This window comes from Hyperolius riggenbachi, chromosome 1 (assembly GCF_040937935.1).
Source record: "Hyperolius riggenbachi isolate aHypRig1 chromosome 1, aHypRig1.pri, whole genome shotgun sequence".
In the NCBI taxonomy this organism is placed as follows: Eukaryota; Metazoa; Chordata; class Amphibia; order Anura; family Hyperoliidae; genus Hyperolius; species Hyperolius riggenbachi.
Window position 1 is genome coordinate 22,826,648 of NC_090646.1, and position 21,178 is coordinate 22,847,825.

Consider the following 21,178-nt stretch of genomic DNA (forward strand, 5'->3'; position numbering starts at 1 on the left):
TGACTAGGGGTGTGATGGGGGCGTGATCAGGGGTGTGGCAGGGGCGTGGCTTAAGTGTCCCTCTTTCTTATCCCAAAAAGTTGTATTTTGCAGAATCTGCTGCTGTCCAACAAAAAAAAAAAAGTGTAGGTCTGGTTTGAACATTGCAGAAACGCAATACAGGACCCCAGGCCTCTTTGACCTATTTGTATTATTCTATCCCCTGCAGTTCCTGCTCACTCTGTCTCAGTGGTGTACTCAGACGCACTCTCTGACGCTGCAGAACCTCAAACCTCGACAGAGGGGGAAGAAAGAGACCAAGGAGGAGTACATGAAAAGCACAAGGTGAGACTCTCGCTACCCCCAAGGTGAGACTGCTTCTGTAAAAAATATCACAGTTTATACATGAGTGCAATATGGCTGCTGTACTGCCAGTGTTCTGTCTACAAGATGGTTGTGTTTGCTGCCCTCTAGAGGCTGCCTGGAATCCGGACTGGAAGCTCTCCTAAAAGCCACAGGAGGAAACCTTTTGATCCTGAGGATCTCCCACTGTCCCAACATCCTGACAGACCGCTCCCTCTGGTTGGCCAGCTGCTACTGCCGGGCCCTGCAGGCCGTCACATACAGGTACTGAGAGCAGCACATTACCCGGGCCCTGCAGGATGTCACATACAGGTACTGAGAGCAGCACATTACCCGGGCCCTGCAAGCCTTCACTTACGGGTACTGAGAGCAGCACATTACCCGGGCCCTGCAGGCCTTCACTTACCGGTACTGAGAGCAGCACATTAACCGGGCCCTGCAGGCCGTCACATACAGGTACTCAGAGCAGCACATTACCCGGGTCCTGCAAGCCTTCACTTACGGGTACTGAGAGCCGCACATTACCCGGGCCCTGCAAGCCTTCACTTACGGGTACTGAGAGCCGCACATTACCCGGGCCCTGCAGGCCTTCACTTACGGGTACTGAGAGCAGCACATTAAGCGGGCCCTGCAGGCCGTCACATACAGGTACTCAGAGCAGCACATTACCCGGGCCCTGCAAGCCTTCACTTACGGGTACTGAGAGCCGCACATTACCCGGGCCCTGCAAGCCTTCACTTACAGGTACTGAGAGCCGCACATTACCCGGGCCCTGCAGGCCTTCACTTACGGGTACTGAGAGCAGCACATTACCCGGGCCCTGCAGGCCTTCACTTACGGGTACTGCAGATTATTATTTGAGTGGATGTTTGTGGCTCCGCCTCTTTTCAGAATTTGAACCTCCAGTCACCCAATGACTTTATTTTTTGTTTTTGTTATTTCGGCCCTAATTTGGCCCTTGTTTTTATTTTAGTTTGATATTTAATAGAAAAATAAAGTTTTCTGCTATCTGGATTTGTTTTTAATTAAGCATAGCGCTGCTGATTATATGTTCATTATAGGATTATTACCTTTACTATTTAATGCTGCTTAAACAGTCACATTTGCTGTACAGACCACTCGTATTTACACCAGTGCTCTCCTCCATTTTTTAGGAGCTCCACTGATCCAGTCGGCCATGAGGTGATCTGGGCGCTAGGAGCCGGCTGCAGAGACATCATCTCCCTACAGGTGGCACCGTTGCATCCGTGGTAAGAGAGCTAACCTGACCTGACACACATGGGCCCTAAGGGCCCTTTTCCACAGATGGCTGAACTGCGTGCTCATCAAGTAGTTACCAAGCAGCAGCGAACAGTTACTAGGCAGCAGCAAGCAGTTTCCGGCAGCAGTGAGCAGTTTCCGGCAGCAGTGAGCAGTTTCCGGGCAGCAGTGGGCAGTTACCAGGCAGCAATGAGCAGTTACAAATCAGCAGTGAGCAGTTACCAGGCAGCAGCAAGCAATTTTGAGAATTTAAGTCTTTTCTCTGAATATCAACTGCTCATGGAAAACGGACCTTATTTAATTCACTTCTTCTACTGAGGCCTCTTTTCCATGGAATGTTGAGCTGTGTGCTCAGCAAGTAGTTACCAGGCAGCAGTGAGCAGTTACCAGGCAGCACCAAGCAGTCGAGCAGATACCAGGCAGCAGCGAGCAGATACCAGGCAGCAGCGAGCAGATACCAGGCAGCAGCGAGCAGTTACCAGGCAGCAGCGAGCAGATACCAGGCAGCAGTTACCAGGCAGCAGCGAGCAGATACCAGGCAGCAGCGAGCAGATACCAGGCAGCAGCGAGCAGATACCAGGCAGCAGCGAGCAGATACCAGGCAGCAGCGAGCAGATACCAGGCAGCAGCGAGCAGTTACCAGGCAGCAGCGAGCAGATACCAGGCAGCAGTTACCAGGCAGCAGCGAGCAGTTACCAGGCAGCAGCGAGCAGACACCAGGCAGCAGCGAGCAGATACCAGGCAGCAGCGAGCAGATACCAGGCAGCAGTTACCAGGCAGCAGCGAGCAGATACCAGGCAGCAGCGAGCAGATACCAGGCAGCAGCGAGCAGATACCAGGCAGCAGCGAGCAGTTACCAGGCAGCAGCGAGCAGTTACCAGGCAGCAGCGAGCAGTTACCAGGCAGCAGCGAGCAGATACCAGCAGTCAGCAGTGAGCAGATACCAGGCAGCAGTGAGCATTTACCAGGCAGCAGTGCCAGTGAGCAGTTGTGAAAATTTGAGAGGTATTTCACTGCCTATCAACTGCCCGTGGAAAAGAAGACTAAAAATGTTTGTACCAGCCTGGTACACACTTTCAATTTTGTTTGGCCATCACTGACCAATTTCGCCAACTCCCTGCAGTATGAGGGTGAACAGATACTGAATGCTATGAGCAGATTGTGTAGGTGAACCCTCAGACTACATGGATGTAGTAAAATTGGTCAGTAATTGGCCAATCATAATTGAAAGTGTGTGCCAGGCTTTAGTCTGCCTGAGGAATCTGCTCATTTGTAAAGATGTACACATAATGGTGACGGTTGTTTCAGTAGAATGCTTTCACCTAGTTGTGTCTCCTCCCATTGTCTCCTTACAGCCAACAGCCTACGAGGTTCAGTAACCGATGCCTGCAGATGATTGGTCGCTGTTGGCCGCACCTGAGGGCGCTGGGAGTCGGGGGAGCTGGCTGCGGTGTGCAGGGTCTGTCATCACTGGGTAAGAGATGATTGGCTATCACAAGACTCTACAGGTGAGTACACACACATAATTTTGATTGGCCAATCACTGGCGAATTTTACCCACTTCCATGTAGTATGACGGCCAACAGATTTGAATACTATGAAGAGATTGTGTAGGGTAAAATTGGCCAATCAAAATTAGATGTGTGTACCAGGCCCTCCAACTCACTACTGAACAAAAAAACGTGCTGTGGTTAAAGAAAGGATATAATGTAAAAATGACTTGTTCCACCCCACATAATGTACGTGTGACATTAGATGAAGACATTCTTGTATCTTGGCCCATCTCCTGCAGCAGTTGCTGAACACAATCAATATGGCTGTGCTTCCTGTTTTGGTGGTTGATAAAGCATGCTGGATTTGGTGCTGGGGCATGCTTATTTTTTTCTGGTGGTCCGCTAAATGAAGACTTTCACAGTAGTGTTGTAGTCATGGCTGAAGAATGAAATGTAGCCAAAAAGCCAGTTGTGAATGGAGGTGTCGGTGGTTGGGAGGCAGAGTGAAAACCTTGAAAGATGAGTATTGACTTGGGTTAGGAGTAGACTTGGAAGACTTAGGTCGAGAGAAGGGGAAGGCTTGGTTTACATGAGGGGAGCGGAAGGTTCGGTAACAGGAAAGGTTTAGCATTAATGGGTAGGTTTAGTTGTTAGGAAGGGCCAGTGACGTAGCTAAAGAGGTTTGGGCCTCAGTGCAAGTGTTGATTTTGGCACCCCCCCAAGCATTCTATACATAAAAGTCCATATGGCACAACAACTATTGCCAAGGACATCCACAGTATGAAAGGTGTAAGCAGGGGAGGGGACATCCACAGTATGAGAGGTGTAAGCGGGGCGGGGACATGCACAGCATGAGAGGCGTAAGCAGGGGAGGGGACATCCACAGTATGAGAGGTGTAAGCAGGGGAGGGGACATGCACAGCATGAGAGGCGTAAGCAGGGGAGGGGACATCCACAGTATGAGAGGTGTAAGCGGGGCGGGGACATGCACAGCATGAGAGGCGTAAGCAGGGGAGGGGACATCCACAGTATGAGAGGTGTAAGCCGGGCGGGGACATGCACAGCATGAGAGGCGTAAGCAGGGGAGGGGACATCCACAGTATCAGAGGTGTAAGCAGGGGAGGGGACATCCACAGTATGAGAGATGTAAGCAGGGTAGGGGACATGCACAGTATGAGAGGTGTGAGCAGGGGAGGGGACATCCACAGTATGAGAGATGTAAGCAGGGTAGGGGACATGCACAATATGAGAGGTGTATGCAGGGGAGAGAACATGCACAGTATGAGAGGAGTAAGCAGGGGAGGGGACATGCACAATATGAGAGGTGTAAGCAGGGGAGGGGACATCCACAGTATGAGAGGTGTAAGCGGGGCGGGGACATGCACAGCATGAGAGGCGTAAGCAGGGGAGGGGACATCCACAGTATCAGAGGTGTAAGCAGGGGAGGGGACATCCACAGTATGAGAGATGTAAGCAGGGTAGGGGACATGCACAGTATGAGAGGTGTAAGCAGGGGAGGGGACATGCACAGTATGAGAGGTGTATGCAGGGGAGAGAACATGCACAGTATGAGAGGAGTAAGCAGGGGAGGGGACATGCACAGTATGAGAGGTGTAAGCAGGGGAGGGAACATCCACAGTATCATAGGTGTAAGCAGGGGAGGGGACATGCACAGCATGAGAGGTGTAAGCAGGGGAGGGGACATCCACAGTATCAGAGGTGTAAGCAGGGGAGGGGACATCCACAGTATGAGAGATGTAAGCAGGGAAGGGAACATGCACAGTATGAGAGGTGTAAGCAGGGGAGGGGACATCCACAGTATGAGAGGTGTAAGCAGGGAAGGGAACATGCACAGTATCAGAGGTGTAAGCAGGGGAGGGGACATGCACAGCATGAGAGGTGTAAGCAGGGGAGAGGACATCCACAGTATCAGAGGTGTAAGCAGGGGAGGAGACATCCACAGTATGAGAGATGTAAGCAGGGGAGGGAACATCCACAGTATGAGTGGTGTAAGTAGGGGAAGGGACATCCACAGTATGAGAGGTGTAGGAAGGGGCGGGGACATGCACATCATGAGAGGTGTAAGCAGGGGAGGGGACATCCACAGTATGAGAGGTGTAAGCAGGGGAGGGAACATCCACAGTAGGAGAGGTGTAAGCAGGGGAGGGAACATCCACAGTATGAGAGGTGTAAGCAGAGGAGGCGACATCCGAAGTATGAGAGGTGTGAGCAGGGGAAGGGCAATCCACAGTATGAGAGGTGTAAGCAGGGGAGGGAACATGCACAGTATGAGAGGTGTAAGCAGGGGTGGGACATCCACTGTATGAGAGGTGTAAGCAGGGAAGGGAACATGCACAGTATGAGTGGTGTAGGAAGGGGCGGGGACATGCACAGTACGAGAGGTGTCAGCAGGGGAGGGGACATGCACAGTATGAGAGGTGTAAGCAGGGGAGGGGTCATGCACAGTATGAGGTGTAAGCAGGGGAGGGGACATGCACAGTATGAGAGGTGTAAGCAGGGGAGGGAACATCCACACTATGAGAGGTGTAAGCAGGGGAGAGAATATCCACAGTATGAGAGGTGTAAGCAGAGGAGGGAACATCCACAGTATGAGAGGTGTAAGCAGGGGAGGAGGGGACATCCACAGCATGAGAGGTGTAAGCAGGGGAGGGGACATCCACAGTATGAGAGGTGTGAGCAGGGGAGGGGACATCTACAGTATGAGAGGTGTAAGCAGAGGAGGGGACATCCACAGTAGGAGAGGTGTAAGCAGGGGAGGGGACATGCACAGTATGAGAGGTGTAAGCAGGGGATGGAACATCCACAGTATGAGAGGTGTAAGCAGGGGAGGAGGGGACATCCACAGCATGAGAGGTGTAAGCAGGGGAGGGGCCAGCCACAGTATGAGAGGTGTAAGCAGGGGAGGGGCCAGCCACAGTATGAGAGGTGTAAGCAGGGGAGGGGCCAGCCACAGTATGAGAGGTGTAAGCAGGGGAGGGGACATCCACAGTAGGAGAGGTGTAAGCAGGGGAGGGGACATGCACAGTATGAGAGGTGTAAGCAGGGGATGGAACATCCACAGTATGAGAGGTGTAAGCAGGGGAGGAGGGGACATCCACAGCATGAGAGGTGTAAGCAGGGGAGGGGCCAAGCACAGTATGAGAGGTGAAAGCAGGGGAGGGGCCAGCCACAGTATGAGTGGTGTAAGGCAAGGGAAAGGGTGTGAACATTTAGGGGGAGGGGGGCATAAATGTTTGCTAGGGGCCCCATGGTTTGTAGTTACGCCCCCTGCTTTCAACTTAATCATCATTCTTGACAGTTGTGTAATAAATTCCCTCCTATGAATAATTCTGACGCATCAAATAGCCTTTTCTGGAGCAGAACACTGGCCTGTAGGCCTACTGCACCTCAAAGCATAACATTTAATAAACTTTAAAAATGTGGTTCTCCTGCGTTTTCTGCTAGGAGATCATTTTTCATCTTCTATTTAAAGTGCACCTGAGATGAAAGAAGTCTCAGGTTTTATACTCACCTGGGGCTCCCTCCAGCTCCCTTGAGGCCTTAACACTGTTGTTGATACACACAAAGTTTAGTGTGTTGATCACTAAATTCTAACCACACATTTAAAGTTTATCACTGGCTATGTTTTATAAGACTTCGCAGCGGCACCATGAACCCCAGAAATACTGTATTTTGCTCTGTGGGATCATACTAGTCTGCACAAAATGTTTGCGATACTAGACTGATTACTTTTTCTGCTCCTAATAGTCATATAAGGAGGCGTGAAATAGACGTTTTACAATTATAATAATCTTGAAACCACTTGATTGACATGGTGACAAGTAGCATTGAACAAAATATTCTCCTAAAATGCAAATTAAGAGAAATGAACTGAGCTAAACAAAGTCAGTAACTATTGTTTAATGAGTTGAAAGTTAATCTAAAGTGGCAAGCTTTCATGGGCTAAATTTAATTATCTCCCTCCATTAACAGAAATGAGCAATTTAGGAGAATTTCTTGCTCATCTATTAATTGCAATGTCAGTATATTCCTCATGGTTCAACCTAATAGTGACCTTCAACTCACTGACCCCACAGCCCGGAACTGTATGCGCCTTCAGGTCCTGGAGCTGGACCATGTGACGGAGATCAACCAGGAGGTGGCGGCCGAGGTCTGCAGGGAGGGTCTGAAAGGCCTGGAGATGCTGGTGTTAACATCCACCCCGGTCACACCAAAAGCTCTTCTACATTTTAACAGTGAGTATAATGCTGCCGAGAACCGTATGGTCCATCTTGTGTCTCGTGCATAGCGGCTAAACTCTAAACCCCACCTTGCCTGCCCGTTCCTACAGGTGTCTGTCGCAACCTGAAGTCCATTGTAGTGCAGGTTGGAATTGCAGATTACTTCAAGGATCCGAGCAGCACAGAAGCCCGGAAACTGTTTGAGGAGATGGTCAATAAGCTTCAGGTAAGTTCACCGAGTCTTTGGGTTGGTCGATTCTTTAGCACCGTGGAGCTGGATTGAGTAGTGAACCTTTCTTCTCATTTTAGGCTCTTAAGAAGAGGCCGGGTTTCTCCAAGATTTTACACATTAAGGTGGAGGAAGGCTGCTAATCCCTTTTTATGTGAAACATATTTTGTGACCCAGAAGCCTCCTCAGACACCTAGACTGAACCGTGCAACCTGATCACGGGAGGTGCCACCAAGACAAGTTGCCAAAGACTTACTTTCGAGTGTGTCCCCAGGAACACCAACCGCCCCACAACAGCAGTGCAATAGAGGGAAGCGCCCACCAGCAGGGCCCCTCCCACGGCGCCAGAGGGTAACACAAATCTCCAAGGTTCTCCGGTAGAGTCTTTAACGTACATTTTTAATGTCTTTTCATTGCAGTAGCCAAAAGGTACTGATACTGGGGTCTCCGCACCCCCCTCCCTCCCGTGTGTGCGGCGCACTGCAGACGATTCCAAGATTTTCCTATGTCTGTGTGGATCGTATTATTTGTGTTTCTGTCACGTGAGATATACATATAAATCTGTATATTAATATATATCAATATTTTAAAAGATAAAATATATAAATATATACTATTATTTAAGGAGAAAAAAAGAAGCATCAATGGAAGCCAGTTGGTATTCCAAATAATTTATGTTCAGAGATATATAGAGAAGAACTTTTTGGGGTTTTTCCTTTGGTTTTTTCTCTTTGATAAGACGTATCCGCCCGCTGTTCACCATGTGAAATGCCCCAGATGATCTACAGTGGTTGTTTTTTTTCCGGAAGGCAATAACACACGCCGGCAGTTATAGAGTTCAATGCATCCAACTCAATCAAGAGTCCAACATATCAACGCGAAGCCAAAACCACAGCCTACATGCAGCCGCTGACCAGGAACACATTTCAGCTTTACCAAATTTCTTACCATAAGCCACGGAGCTGGAGATCGTCGGCCATTTTGTCAAGCTCTCATGGAGGACTCGAGCTTCAAGCTTTCATATATGTACCTGGTGCTATAATGGACATCATCTCTCATTATCCATGTTACGTTCTGTAGATGACACAAGTTTTTCTGGTGAACCAACAGATTATTGGGTATACAATTGGGTTGGGGTCTAGTTTGGTGTGAACATGAGCACTTTAGGAGGTCACTTAGGCCTATCAGGGGTTTACTGGTGTCCTTTCCTTCCCGGTGACACCCTGGCATGAGATTTGCCTCTTGGTGTCTCGGGGACGAACAATGAAGGCGTTTCACCCAATGGAGATGCAGCAGTAACCAACTGGTAGAGGTTCTAACCCTTCCAGTTTCATCCAGAATTTAAAAAAAAGATGTTCTGGAGTTGGTCTACACCAGGGATGTCGATCTCCAGTCCTCGAGCTGACGTTCTCAAACATTTTTGGCACAACTCAAATTAATTGATGGGACTGAATCAGGAAAGGTGTGGTCCATCAAGTAGAGCACATTTCTTCAGTTCTCAATCCATCCTAAACACTGGCTTGGACATGACCCTCGAGGACTGCAGTTTGACGCCTATGGTCTACACAGTGAACCTATCATCAGAGATATGAAGGCGATCAAGGCTGACATCCTGTGGACAACTTGTTCCTAGTGAGCACATTTTTGAAAGTATTATTAAAAGGTCCAGAATACATCAAGGAAACCAGCTCTGTTATATAGGTCAGGAATGGCAGCCTCTATGTCTCTCTCCTGACAGGTCTATCTTAAATGTTAGAGTTATGATTATTTTTTTTGCATAGTTTTATATATAAAAGTAATCAGTGAGTGGGTTTTATATGATCTCTTGTGTGTCAGTGCAGCAGCTCCTTAAAGGACAACTGAAGTGAGAAGAATACGGAGGCTGCCATATTTATTTCCTTTTCAAGCATAACCAGTTGCCTGGCAGCCCTGCTGATCACTTTGGCTGTAGCAGGTTATGAATTACACCAGAAACAAGCATGCAGCTAATCTTGTCAGATCTGACAATAATGTCAGAAGCCCCTGATCTGCTGCATGCTTGTTCGGGGCAAATTGCTGAAAGAATTAGAAGTTCAGCAGGACAGCCTGGTAACTGGTATTGCTTAAAAGGAAAGCAATACAGCAGCCTCCAATATCCCTCTCGCTTTCGTTGTTCTTTAAAGGGGAACTGAAGAGAGAGGTATATGGAGGCTGACATGTTTATTTCGTTCTAAGCAATACCAGTTGCCTGGCAGCCCTGCTGATCCTCTGCCTCTAATACTATCAGCCACAGCCCCTGAACAAGCATGCAGCAGATCAGGTGACATTATTGTCAGACCTGGCATTAGCTGCATGCTTGTTTCTGGTGTTATTCAGACACTACTGCAGCTAAATAGATCAGCAGGGCTGCCAGGCAACTGGTATTGATTAAAAGGAAATAAATATGGCAGCCTCCGTATACCTCTTACCTCAGTTCCCCTTTAAGTAGGCCTAAAGCCCTATGTTCTGCTGATTCAGCAAGCAGTGGTGGGAGGAGCTTATGAGTGGGCAGAGCGGTAATATGTAAATGTGTTTGACACTTTTGGCCCACATGGCTTCTGGGATTAAAAAACCTGCCCCACACTGTGCCTGATATACTGAAAGGAATCTCTGGTATGGGTATCTTAAAGGGAAACTGAAGAGAGAGGTATATGGAAGCTGCCATGTTTATTTCCTTTTAAGCAATACCAGTTGCCTGGCAGCCCTGCTGATCCTCTGCCTCTTATACTATTAGCCATAGCCCCTGAACAAGCATGCAGCAGATCAGGTGTTTCAGACCTTAAAGTCAGATCTGACAAGACTAGCTGCATGCTTGTTTCTGGTGTGATTCAGATACTACTGCAGAGAAATAGACCAGCAGGGCTGCCAGGCAACTGGTATTGATTAAAAGGAAATAAATATGGCAGCCTCTGTATACCTCTTACTTCAGTTCCCCTTTAAATCATCCAGTAAACCCTAATTGAATGATGTCTATAAATTAGTGGTTGTGTGATGGCAGCTGCATGCAGCATTCACACAGGAAGCAGGAAGTGTTTTTGGTTTGATAATGAAGGTTGTCACTTCTTTGGCCTGCATGCGCCTGTAACCACACAACTGGGTCACTTATGATATCTTCACTAGAGATGCCTTAGTGTCATGTCCAACAATAGGGTACAGTGGGGTGCAGGTGAGCCAACACCCCCAACGGGAATGCAGAAGGGGAATGGGGGGCTTTGGGGTATTCTTGTTTCTACTAGATCTGCCCGGAACCATGGAACTTCCTCATACAAATGTCTTGCATGCTTCAGATCATCTTATCCACCTGTGCATGTGCCAGAGAATATAAAGTATTGTGAATGATCAAGGACGGTTGAATCAGTTACTTCCGACAGGTCTGATCTGATTTCCCATCGTTTTTCTGATCGATTTTGTATACAAGTGATCAGAAAATCTATTTAGAAAATCAGATCAGACCTGTCAGAAATTATCTATTCGACACGTTTTGATGGGAAATTGCATGGTGTATACCAGGCATAGGAGCCATGAAATGTCTTGGAGAGCAGAAACAGGTGTTCAGGTGAAGCTGCTGTAAATGTCCTCTGGTATTCCATGACCTGGATACATCAGAGCGGTGAAAAGAAATATTACAAATCATTGTTTTTGGAACTCCGCCCACCGGCAGGTTCTCTGTCTAGCTTTACTGCTGTGTAGTAAACATGTGATCAATCCGTGGTGAACTGGTGAAAATATTCTCTCATTACAAGCCTTGCCAGCCAAAATCGCTCCAAAACAGGGAAACATTCATCTGTAATAACTGTCTTTTTGGAGAAAATACTTTTAGTACTAAACAATCAGTAAATAATAGAAATGAAATGATGTGTAGATGTGACCTGTTTAGGCAGGCAGGAATCAGCCAAATCTAATGTGATGAAGTGTGCTCAGACCAGACCACTTTATAAGGCCAGTGAGAAGGATTTACTGAAGTGATGCAGACTGGTTTAGACTGAGCCTAGCACTCTGTACTGTCTGCAGTATCCGCCCTCTTCTCACGCGTAACCTATCTGCCCCACCTACGCGCTTTTCACAACCTATCTTGTCTGCTTTACCTACCCTTATCTCACAACCTACCTTGTCTACTCTACCTACCCTTATCTCACAACCTACCTTGTCTGCTTTACCTACCCTCATCTCACAACCTACCTTGTCTGCTCTGCCTACCCTTATCTCACAACCTACCTTGTCTGCTCTGCCTACCCTTATCTCACAACCTACCTTGTCTGCTCTACCTACCCTTATCTCACAACCTACCTTGTCTGCTCTACCTACCCTTATCTCACAACCTACCTTGTCTGCTCTACCTACCCTTATCTCACAACCTACCTTGTCTGCTCTACCTACCCTTATCTCACAACCTACCTTGTCTGCTCTACCTACCCTTATCTCACAACCTACCTTGTCTGCTCTACTTACTCTCTTTTCACAGCCTAACTTGTCCGCTCTACCTACTCTTCTTACAACCTACCCTGTCTGCTCTACCTACTGTCTGCATGTAGAACAGCCTGTCTGTTCTACTTACCCGTTTCTCAAAAATCCTAGCCTGTCTGCTCTACCTACTCTCCTCTTGCAACCTAGCCTGTCTTCTCTAAATACCCCATTCTCACAACCTAGCTTGCACGTCTAGTATCACCTCTCTACACGTTATCATTGCTGTATAGTTTATCTTTATTTTTATATAGAGTTTTCTATGCTGAAAATGTTGGAAAAGAAAACTGAGATAGAAGATGGCAAGCTTGATGGGGAACATACTATCCTGCCTCCCCTCGTCTGCCAGTGATGGCGCAAGGGATGAGACAAAGGCTGGAAATGGCCATTGCCTCTAGCTTCGCTAAATATACATCTGGTCCTCTGTTGATAATTTATAGATTCTCCACAATGTCGGAGAGTTTAGCCTCCCTGCAGCTCAGCCTTTCAATGTTGACATCCTTTCTGCATGTGAGCGGGTGGACATGCTCACCTTCCCCTGTGGATACCAGCAGCCTCTCTTGTGCCTTCATCCTGAGGGTTTCCATCACCAAACACTTTACTGATCATCAGAGTGCCAGTCATCGGGTCTCATCAATGAGAAAGAGATGGACTCCCATTAAAATGATAACTCTTATATCTTACATATTTTAATATTAATTTTATCTCTAGGTTCTCTGTGGATTTAGATGGGAGGTTTGGATGGATAAAAACGTAAATCCTTTATCAGACAGTACTTCTGTATATAAGGTTAAGATCACATGTGCTAAAGTTTGTAATCTAGCAGCACAAGAGTTGCAGCTTTCCCCGTTTTCTGCTCATCTTATCCGAAAATCTGAAGCAAGTGACTCATGCTGCCAGCTCACACTTCTGGTTACTGATAGAGATGATCAATGAGATGCAAATTGTTCCAAAATTATGCACATTTTTATGCAAATATATGCAGTTTGAAAAAAAAAAAAGCACCAATCAATTTTAACCTGGGTTTCAAACTGATTGGTCCATTTTCAAACGGCATACATTTGCATAAATTTGCATCAACTGAATAATTTGCACATCTGTGATCATCCCTAGCTACTGAAGGATCTGTGGAAAGCGTATAAATGCAAAATAAGCATTACACCCTGCCCCCAACAGGTAGTGCGTAGTAAGAGTTGGTATTGGTCTATAGCGTAAGGTTTCACTCCTGCTTCATTTGCATATTCAAATCTCCCAAAGATCATTACAGAGCCTTCAGTGCCTGGAAATGTGAGCTGGCAGCATGAGACATTTGCTTCAGACTTTCAGAGAAACGCTTTATTTCTTGCTACTGAATCACTTTAGTGTATATATGGGAGTCTGGAGATCGGCAGAGTGCAGTCCTAGAGACTACTCTGTTCTGCAAAGCTGTTAAAGGGGTACTGAAGAGAGAGGTATATGGAGGCTGCCATGTTTATTTCCTTTTAATTAACACCAGTTGCCTGGCAGCCCTGCTGACCCTTTGCCTCTAATACTATCAGCCATAGCCCCCGAACAAGCATGCAGCAGATCAGGTGTTTCAGACTTTAAAGTCAGATCTGACAAGACTAGCTGCATGCTTTGTTTCTGGTGCTATTCAGATACTACTGCAGAGAAATAGACCAGCAGGGCTGCCTGGCAACTGTTATTGATTAAAAGGAAATAAATATGGCAGCCTCCGTATACCTCTTACTTCAGTTCACCTTTAAGACCCTCCGGCCTGGTCTCAGACAGAGGCTAATGGATAAGAACCGTGTGCAATGAAGTTATCACCCTTCCCTCAGACCTGATGTGCTTCTCATTCTGTTCGGATTTCTGAGATGATTGTTTAAGTTGCTTTGAATTAAATGCACTTTCTATTGATTTTGCACAAATTTTCAGGATAGAGCCAGGCACCAGTTTTTCTAACCCTCAGGATAACATACAGCACTATACATTGGGGGGAGAAAGATCATCCTAAAAGCCGTTTCACATGTCTCTCCACTTCATCAGAGGCCAATGATAGGTTACAGTTACAGACCGGATCCCATAGGTATATAAATGCACTACTTACCGTCTAAACCACACTCTTAGGGTAGCTGGGTGATCACCTAGATGTGCCAAAACCAGGGCCCACTACCTCTGGGTAAAACCATGGACGACAGTCCTAGACTTTCCTCCAATCAGCACCTTCTAGTAAGGTGAAACAGCAGTGGAACTCTCTGCACTGGCAATCTCCCTCCCATTTTAAAGGGAACCCGAGGTGAGAATAATATGGAAGCTGCCATATTTATTTCATTTTAAAGGGACACTTAAGTCAAACAAAAAAAATGAGTTTTACTCACCTGGGGCTTCCAATAGCCCCCTGCAGCTGTCCGGTGCCCTCGCCGTCTCCCTCGGATCCCCCTGGCCCCGCCGGCAGCCACTTCATGTTTCGGTGACAGGAGCTGACAGGCTGGGGACGCGAGTGATTCTTCGCGTTCCTGGCCACAATAGCGCCATCTATGCTGCTATAGCATATATCATATACCATATAGCAGCATAGAGGGTGCTAATGTGTCTGGGAACGCGAAGAATCACTCGCGTCCCCAGCCTGTCAGCTCCTGTCACCGAAACAGGAAGTGGCTGCCGACGGGGCCAGGAGGATCCGAGGGAGTCGGCGAGGGTACCGGACAGCTGCAGGGGGCTATTGGAAGCCCTAGGTGAGCAAAACTCATTTTTTTTTTTTTGACTTAAGTGTTCCTTTAAGCAATACTAGTTGCCTGGCAGCCCTGCTGGTCCACTGCCTCTAATACTTTCAGCCATAGACCCTAAACAAGCATGCAGCAGGTCGGGGGTTTCTGAGAATATTGTCAGAACTGACAAGATTAGCTGCATGCTTGTTTCTGGTATACTTTTGTTCATTACTGCACCCAAATAGATCAGCAGGACTGCCAGGCAACTAGCATTGTTTAAAGGGAAATTTAACCTCACCTCGGGTTCCCTTTCAATGTCAGATCTGACAAGATTATCTGCATGCTTGTTTCTGGTGTTATTCAGACACTACTGCAGCCAAATGTATCAGCAGGGCAGCCAGGCAACTGGTATAGTTTAAAAGAAAATAAATATGGCAGCCTCCACATACCTCTCGCTACAGTTGTCCTTTAAGTGAGTGTTCCCAGCATTTTTCCTACAAAATGATGAAATAAACTTCATAAGCAAACTTGAATGTGCCCTCCACTGTTTCTATTTGGAATTGCTCAGCTCTCCCGAGCTAATAGTTATGCAGTATTTGCAAATGGCCATGTCCAATGGGTGGTTACCATGGCAGCAGAAGCCACCACTAGATGAAATGGAATTCAGTGTATTTATTATACACCGGTGGGATCCGGTATGGAAGTGTAACTGTAACCTATCACTGACCTCAAAGCACGAAGCCCTGCAAACCTGTTTGTCGGGCCCATCTTTATCTCTCCCCCCCCCCCCCCCCCCCCCCAGTGTATATCGCTGTATGTTCTCTAGCTCTGGTGCCCGGCTCAGTCCTTGTGGAAATGTGTGGATTTTGCATCTTCAGCAGACAGCACAGTTCATAGTTAACACTACTGACAAGCCATCACTTGGAGAGCCACTGAGTGTCTGCTATCATCTCTTTGGCTTTACTTACCATATATTCCGGCGTATAAGACAACCCTGCAACTTTTCCAGTTAAAATAGTTTGAGATATACTCACTGTATAAGACTACCCCCCCCCCCCCCACCACCCCCCTCTTCCAATGCACACCAAATAAAAATCAAAAACATTATATACTGTTGCTATGTATGACCAGATACTGGTGCTGTACTGTATGTGGTACTTAGCATATAGGCTATTGCCTGGTTGGATTGGTCAGCTCTCCCTGTCTCTATGTTCATCAGAGCGGTATAGAAGAATAGATTGCGCTATTCCCATAAAACACGCCTCTTTCACCCGTCTGGCCCCGCCCTTGTATCCTATTTACCTTCTCTGCCTCTCAGATCTCACACATGTGCGCCTGCGCCGCTTCACTACAGTCCTCAGCAGGGAGATCTGAGAGGCGGTAACAGGATAGGGCGTGTCACCCGGCATCAATGACACCTGGCGTATAAGACGACCCCTGACTTTTCAGAAGATTTGTAAGGGTTAAAATGTAGTCTTATACACCAGAATATACAGTATATCAATTTACCAATTTTGATTACCTAAACTTTGAGCTGCTTCTAGTTTGCATTAAACCTGCATGGAATTATTAGCAACTCATATTGACTTTTTCTATTTATGTTACAGTAGAGGCACTTTTTTTTGTCTGAAGGAGTTGATTACTTCCCAAGATTTCTCATGCTTAAAAAAAAGAGTAAAAAATAATACGAATAAAGATTTCCACTTTTTGAAGCCATTAAAGGACAACTGAAGTGAGAGGGATATGGAAGCTGCCAGCTATACACCAGTTACCTGGCAGCCCTGCTGATCCTCTGCCTCTAATTAGTCATATTCCCTGAACACTACTGCAGCCACATAGATCAGCAGGGCTGCCAGGAAACTGGTATTGTTTAACAGGAAATAAATATGGCAGCCTCCATATCCCTCTCACTACAGTTCTCCTTTAATAGTATCCACTGGTGCCCTGTGCTGTACAGCAAGCCCTGTAGTCAGCTCTTGGTTTATAGCTAAACACACACGTTGAGATGTAGACACGTGATTAGAAAATAGGACATTTCCTTGCTTGCTCCACGAGTCTTCTGCACTTGCTTGGTATTTAGTCATCAATGCATCTAGCAAGTTCTCTGTATAGTGATCAGAGGATTAAATAAATGTATTCTCTGACCAGTTCAAAACATAAGGATAAATATGACAGCAGACTTACCAAGGTGTGGTTGGTATTCTTGAGGTGAGCAAGCAAAAAAGTCCATAGGAAAATTCCAATAATGTGATTGGGTGGACGGCGTCCTCTGGAACCGCTAGGTTTCAGATAGGTTGTAATAATAATACACCCACACTATTCAGCCAATTAGAATGCTTGACATTTTAGATGTTGCTGCGATTGGAGAACTGTTGCTTATGGACTTTTCTGCTGGTGCATCTCTACCATGCTCCCGTTGCCTTACACCTCCCACTGTACATCGACTAGCAGGACACCAGCCCATACACACAGCTGCTGGGGAAAGGGGGTTGCTGTTGGTAACAGATGAGAATGCCGCAAGGAGTCAGTAGGCGGGGCTGGCATGTTTGCACGCTGTAGCCTCACCCCATTATATGCACGCCAGCTGAATAATCATATTACGCAGCATGGCCTGGTACTGAAGGGGATCAAAGTGTCAGACAACATAGGTTGATGTCTTGCTGGACTGAATACTACAACAGTGCCCCAGCGGCGAGCCCACGTAATATGTGGCGCAGTGAGGGGGTTGGCAGCAGTGACTTAGTCTGACACTTTGATCTAAAGCAGTGCAGTCCAACTTCATGGTCGGGGTGTGTGTCTAGCACCAGTGTTTTCAGCAAGGGGTGGAGCCAAGCACAAACAAGAGGTGGGCCTGCTAGAGGAGGAGGATTGACTCTAAATAAATTCCAGGCAAGGGAGTGCAGCCCAGGGGACGCCAGTTGGGCAGCCCCGATGCTTCCCTAGCAGTGGATATATTGGATTATAGCAGTGATCTGCAAATTTGGCTCTCCAGCTGTTAAGGAACTACAAGTCCCACAATGAATTGCAGGAGTCCGACAGTCATGATTCATAAAGGCAAATGCATTGTGGGACTTGTAGTTCCTTAACAGCTGCAGAGCCATGTTTGCAGATCACTGTATCAAGCTATGTAAGAAGCCCTCCTATAGCTGTGCCCTTGGAGGATGGCAGATACAGGGAATGGGTAAAGTGCCATGTTTTGTTTTATTTCGAATTGCACTCGTTTGCTGTGTCAGAGTTCATCACTTCATGTCTATTGCCAAAAGATGTTCCTTTATATCTGCTTATTGTCAGCACACCAGATTGCTGTATTCCTACAGAGCCTTGTCTTGTACCGGTCCCAGTGACAGGCTGGGCTGGTCACCTTCCATTGACGCTGCATTGGTGGCCCCTCTTGCAAAACGTTTTCATGAATTTAATAAAAGTTGATACATTTATGTTCAGAAGTCTGAGAACCTTCCTTGTGCATGGTGACAGCGAGTGATGGGTGAGCGACTGGAGAGTGCCGGTGATTGTCTGGTGAGTGTGGACACATGACATGGCAACATCTGGCATTGCTATACCATCATCCACGCCAAAATTACCTACCTGTAGGGTGACTACTTGGAGCTGCCCAGATGATGGAAGGAGACATCAGTTAGGGTTAGCTACAAATAAGGTTGGTTAAAGCGGATCCGAGATGAAAAACTAACTATAACATGTAACTTGTCTATATTTGTTATCTTAAATTTAGATAGTTCTAGTTTACACAGCATATCTATCTGCAAACAGCTCCAACAGTTTATGATTATTTATTCCTGTGATACAATGAGGACAGCCATGTTCTGTTTGTCACATTGTCACAGGCTGAGGGCTGGAGATGCTATCAGCTTGCCTGTGTGTAAATTCACTCCCCTCTCCTCCTCCCTCCGCCTTTAAAATCTGTCTAGTAACACCTCCCCTGCCTAGACTGAGCTCCTATAAGCTCTTGCTACTGTCTGAAAATGCCAAGGCACTGTGAAAAGCTAGGGAATTAAGAGTATTAAAACAAAAAGTATTTGGCTTGAGGAATGCTCTATAAATTATATGAAAGGAACACAATTATGCAATGAGTAAAAGTTTATCTCAGATCCACTTTAAGCTATGTTGGAGGTAAATTTTAGTTGTCAGAGACGGCAGAGTGGATGTTAAAAGGATCCCGGTGTGCGGCGGGTATGCGCAGCGATTCGCCGGGATTCCGTCGTTATTGTACCAGCGGTTTTAGCTGGTAAACAATAGGGATGCTAACCAGGCAATCCAAAAGTTAAAATCTCTATTACTTGTCTGGTTTATAAATGATCATTCCCCAGTTTACCTGACTCTTAGGCCCGGTTCACATTAGCGTTCGCTATCCGGATTTTCCGGATCTGATCCGGAGCGCATACTGTACAAACAGAACGTACATTCCACATAGCAATGTAATGTCTATGCGGACGTTCACACGTGTCCGTTCCATACAGTACGGAGCCGGACCAGATCCGGACTCTTTTACAACATGCGCTATTTTTTGGGTCCGGATCTCCGGCCCACGCACCCGGACCGGAGCCAGACCTGAGCCTGACAGCACCATCAGGAACACAGAAACCAATGGGAAACGGAAGGCACAGAACACACTGCCTACAAAAACCTGACGTTCTACCCCACTTCCTATGCGTATCCAAGCGGCCATTTCGGATGGGGACACATGGGCCAAGCATGTCTGGAGTGGAGCAGCAGTGACAGACGTGCTGGAGCCGTTTTGGCAGAATGTCGGAGGTGGAGGTGAGGCCTACAGCGGAGGAACCTGATTCTACAGGTGCACCTTCTGCTGACCCCAACTTTTTTTTATTTAAATTTAACTATTTTTTGCCCACGGATCCGGATGGCAGCCTGATGCATGCCTGATACAAACGGACAGGATCCGGATCAGAACCGTACGGTTCTGATCAGGACCGTTTACTTGCCAAAACGCAAGTGTGAACAGGGCCTTATTTGGTACGTTGCCGCACAAAGGAAGTTGCAGGGCATGCTGGGTTGTCTTTTTTTGCTTCTTTTTTTCCCCTCAGACTTCTCTAATGTACAGAAGGAAAAAACGACAACCTAGCATGCCCTGCAACTTCCTTTTTGCGGCAACGTACCAAATTAGAGTCAGGTAAACTGGGGAATGATCATTTATAAACAAGAAAAATAGAGATTTTAACTTTTGGATTGCCTGATTAGCATCCTCATTACTTGTTTACCAGATAAAAATAAATAATTGATTTTTTATTTTATGCCCGACAGTTACACTTTAAGGGGGCAGAGAACACTTGTACTTAAGTGGTTAAAGAGTCTGAAAAGGGTGGGGGGGGGGGGGGAGAGAAACAAAACCCAGATACCAGTACTTAAGTCTCTGGGTCCTATGCAGTGTTACCCAACCCTGCCCTCAAGGCCCACCAACAGTGCATGTTTTGTAGAAATCCAGAGGTAGTTAATCAGCTCTGCTGAGACACTAATTACCCCACCTGTGATTGTGTGTGGTTTTTTGCAAGACATGTACTGTTGGTGGGCCTTGAGGACAGGGTTGGGGAACTCTGCATAGAGCCTTCATGTTCCTCTCCTAGTCCCCTCATTCCAGCGCTGGCTCCCCCATTAGCAGTTTTTGACCAATGGACCGGAGACTGCTCTCGGCTTCGGGAGCCCAAGTGCTCCTGAAGACAGTCCGCTCTGTTCTGCACGTGTGCGAGTGCGCTTTCGCGCAATGCACAGTACAGAGCTTGTCATCTTCGGGAGCACTTGGGCTCCTGAAGACTTCCGAACCCTCATGTGGTGGAGGACTCAAACAGGATAGCCAACGCTTAATGGAGTGGACCGTGAGAGGAGCGGGAAGGCTCTACTGAACCCAGAGCTTTCCCTCTCCTTAGGCAAGTTTTTTTTATTATTATTTTCGCTTCAGACTCCTTTTAAGAAGCAGATATTTTCACTTCAATGGCCTCTATTCACAAAGTAGTGCTGCATGTGGTAGGGCAAAAAAATTACATTTTACAGAAAATGTTGGGAAACTTCAGTTCACAAAGGCTGTTACCACATGGAACACTAAAATTACTGATTAGTGAGGTAAACCCTTCAGAAAGATTAGAGCATTCGGTAACCAGGACTGTGGAGTTGGTACAAAGATCTTCCGACTCAGACTCCTCAGTTTATGAAACCACGACTCCAACTCCAGGTACCCAAAATGTCTCCGACTCCTCGACTTCGACTCCTTAGTCTAATACTTACCAAGCCTGTGTATTTTGTACAAAATTATCTGACTCCTCAGTTTATGAAATCACCGACTCTGGGTACCCAAAATTGCTCTGACTCCACAGCCCTGGAGGTAACACAAGTGAGATGTTTGGTGTCTCCAGCCTGGAGCTGGCAGTAACTGACAGCCATTCAGGAGGTTATAGAAGGGTGGAAATAGAGCAGAGG

At 46.9% G+C, this 21,178-nt stretch overlaps 1 protein-coding gene across 1 annotated transcript in view; it reads left to right on the forward strand.

Annotated features, from left to right (window-relative positions):
- The window catches only part of FBXO41 (F-box protein 41), a 154,211-nt gene extending 140,500 nt beyond the window's left edge, over positions 1-13,711 (forward strand). The window contains exons 7-13 of the mRNA XM_068274160.1: positions 209-324; positions 454-606; positions 1,497-1,592; positions 2,958-3,076; positions 7,193-7,351; positions 7,447-7,562; positions 7,646-13,711. Of these exons, the coding sequence (XP_068130261.1) occupies positions 209-324; positions 454-606; positions 1,497-1,592; positions 2,958-3,076; positions 7,193-7,351; positions 7,447-7,562; positions 7,646-7,708 (822 nt within the window). The 3' untranslated portion in view covers positions 7,709-13,711. The remainder of the gene's footprint in view (positions 1-208; positions 325-453; positions 607-1,496; positions 1,593-2,957; positions 3,077-7,192; positions 7,352-7,446; positions 7,563-7,645) is intronic.
- Positions 13,712-21,178: the final 7,467 nt, after the last annotated feature.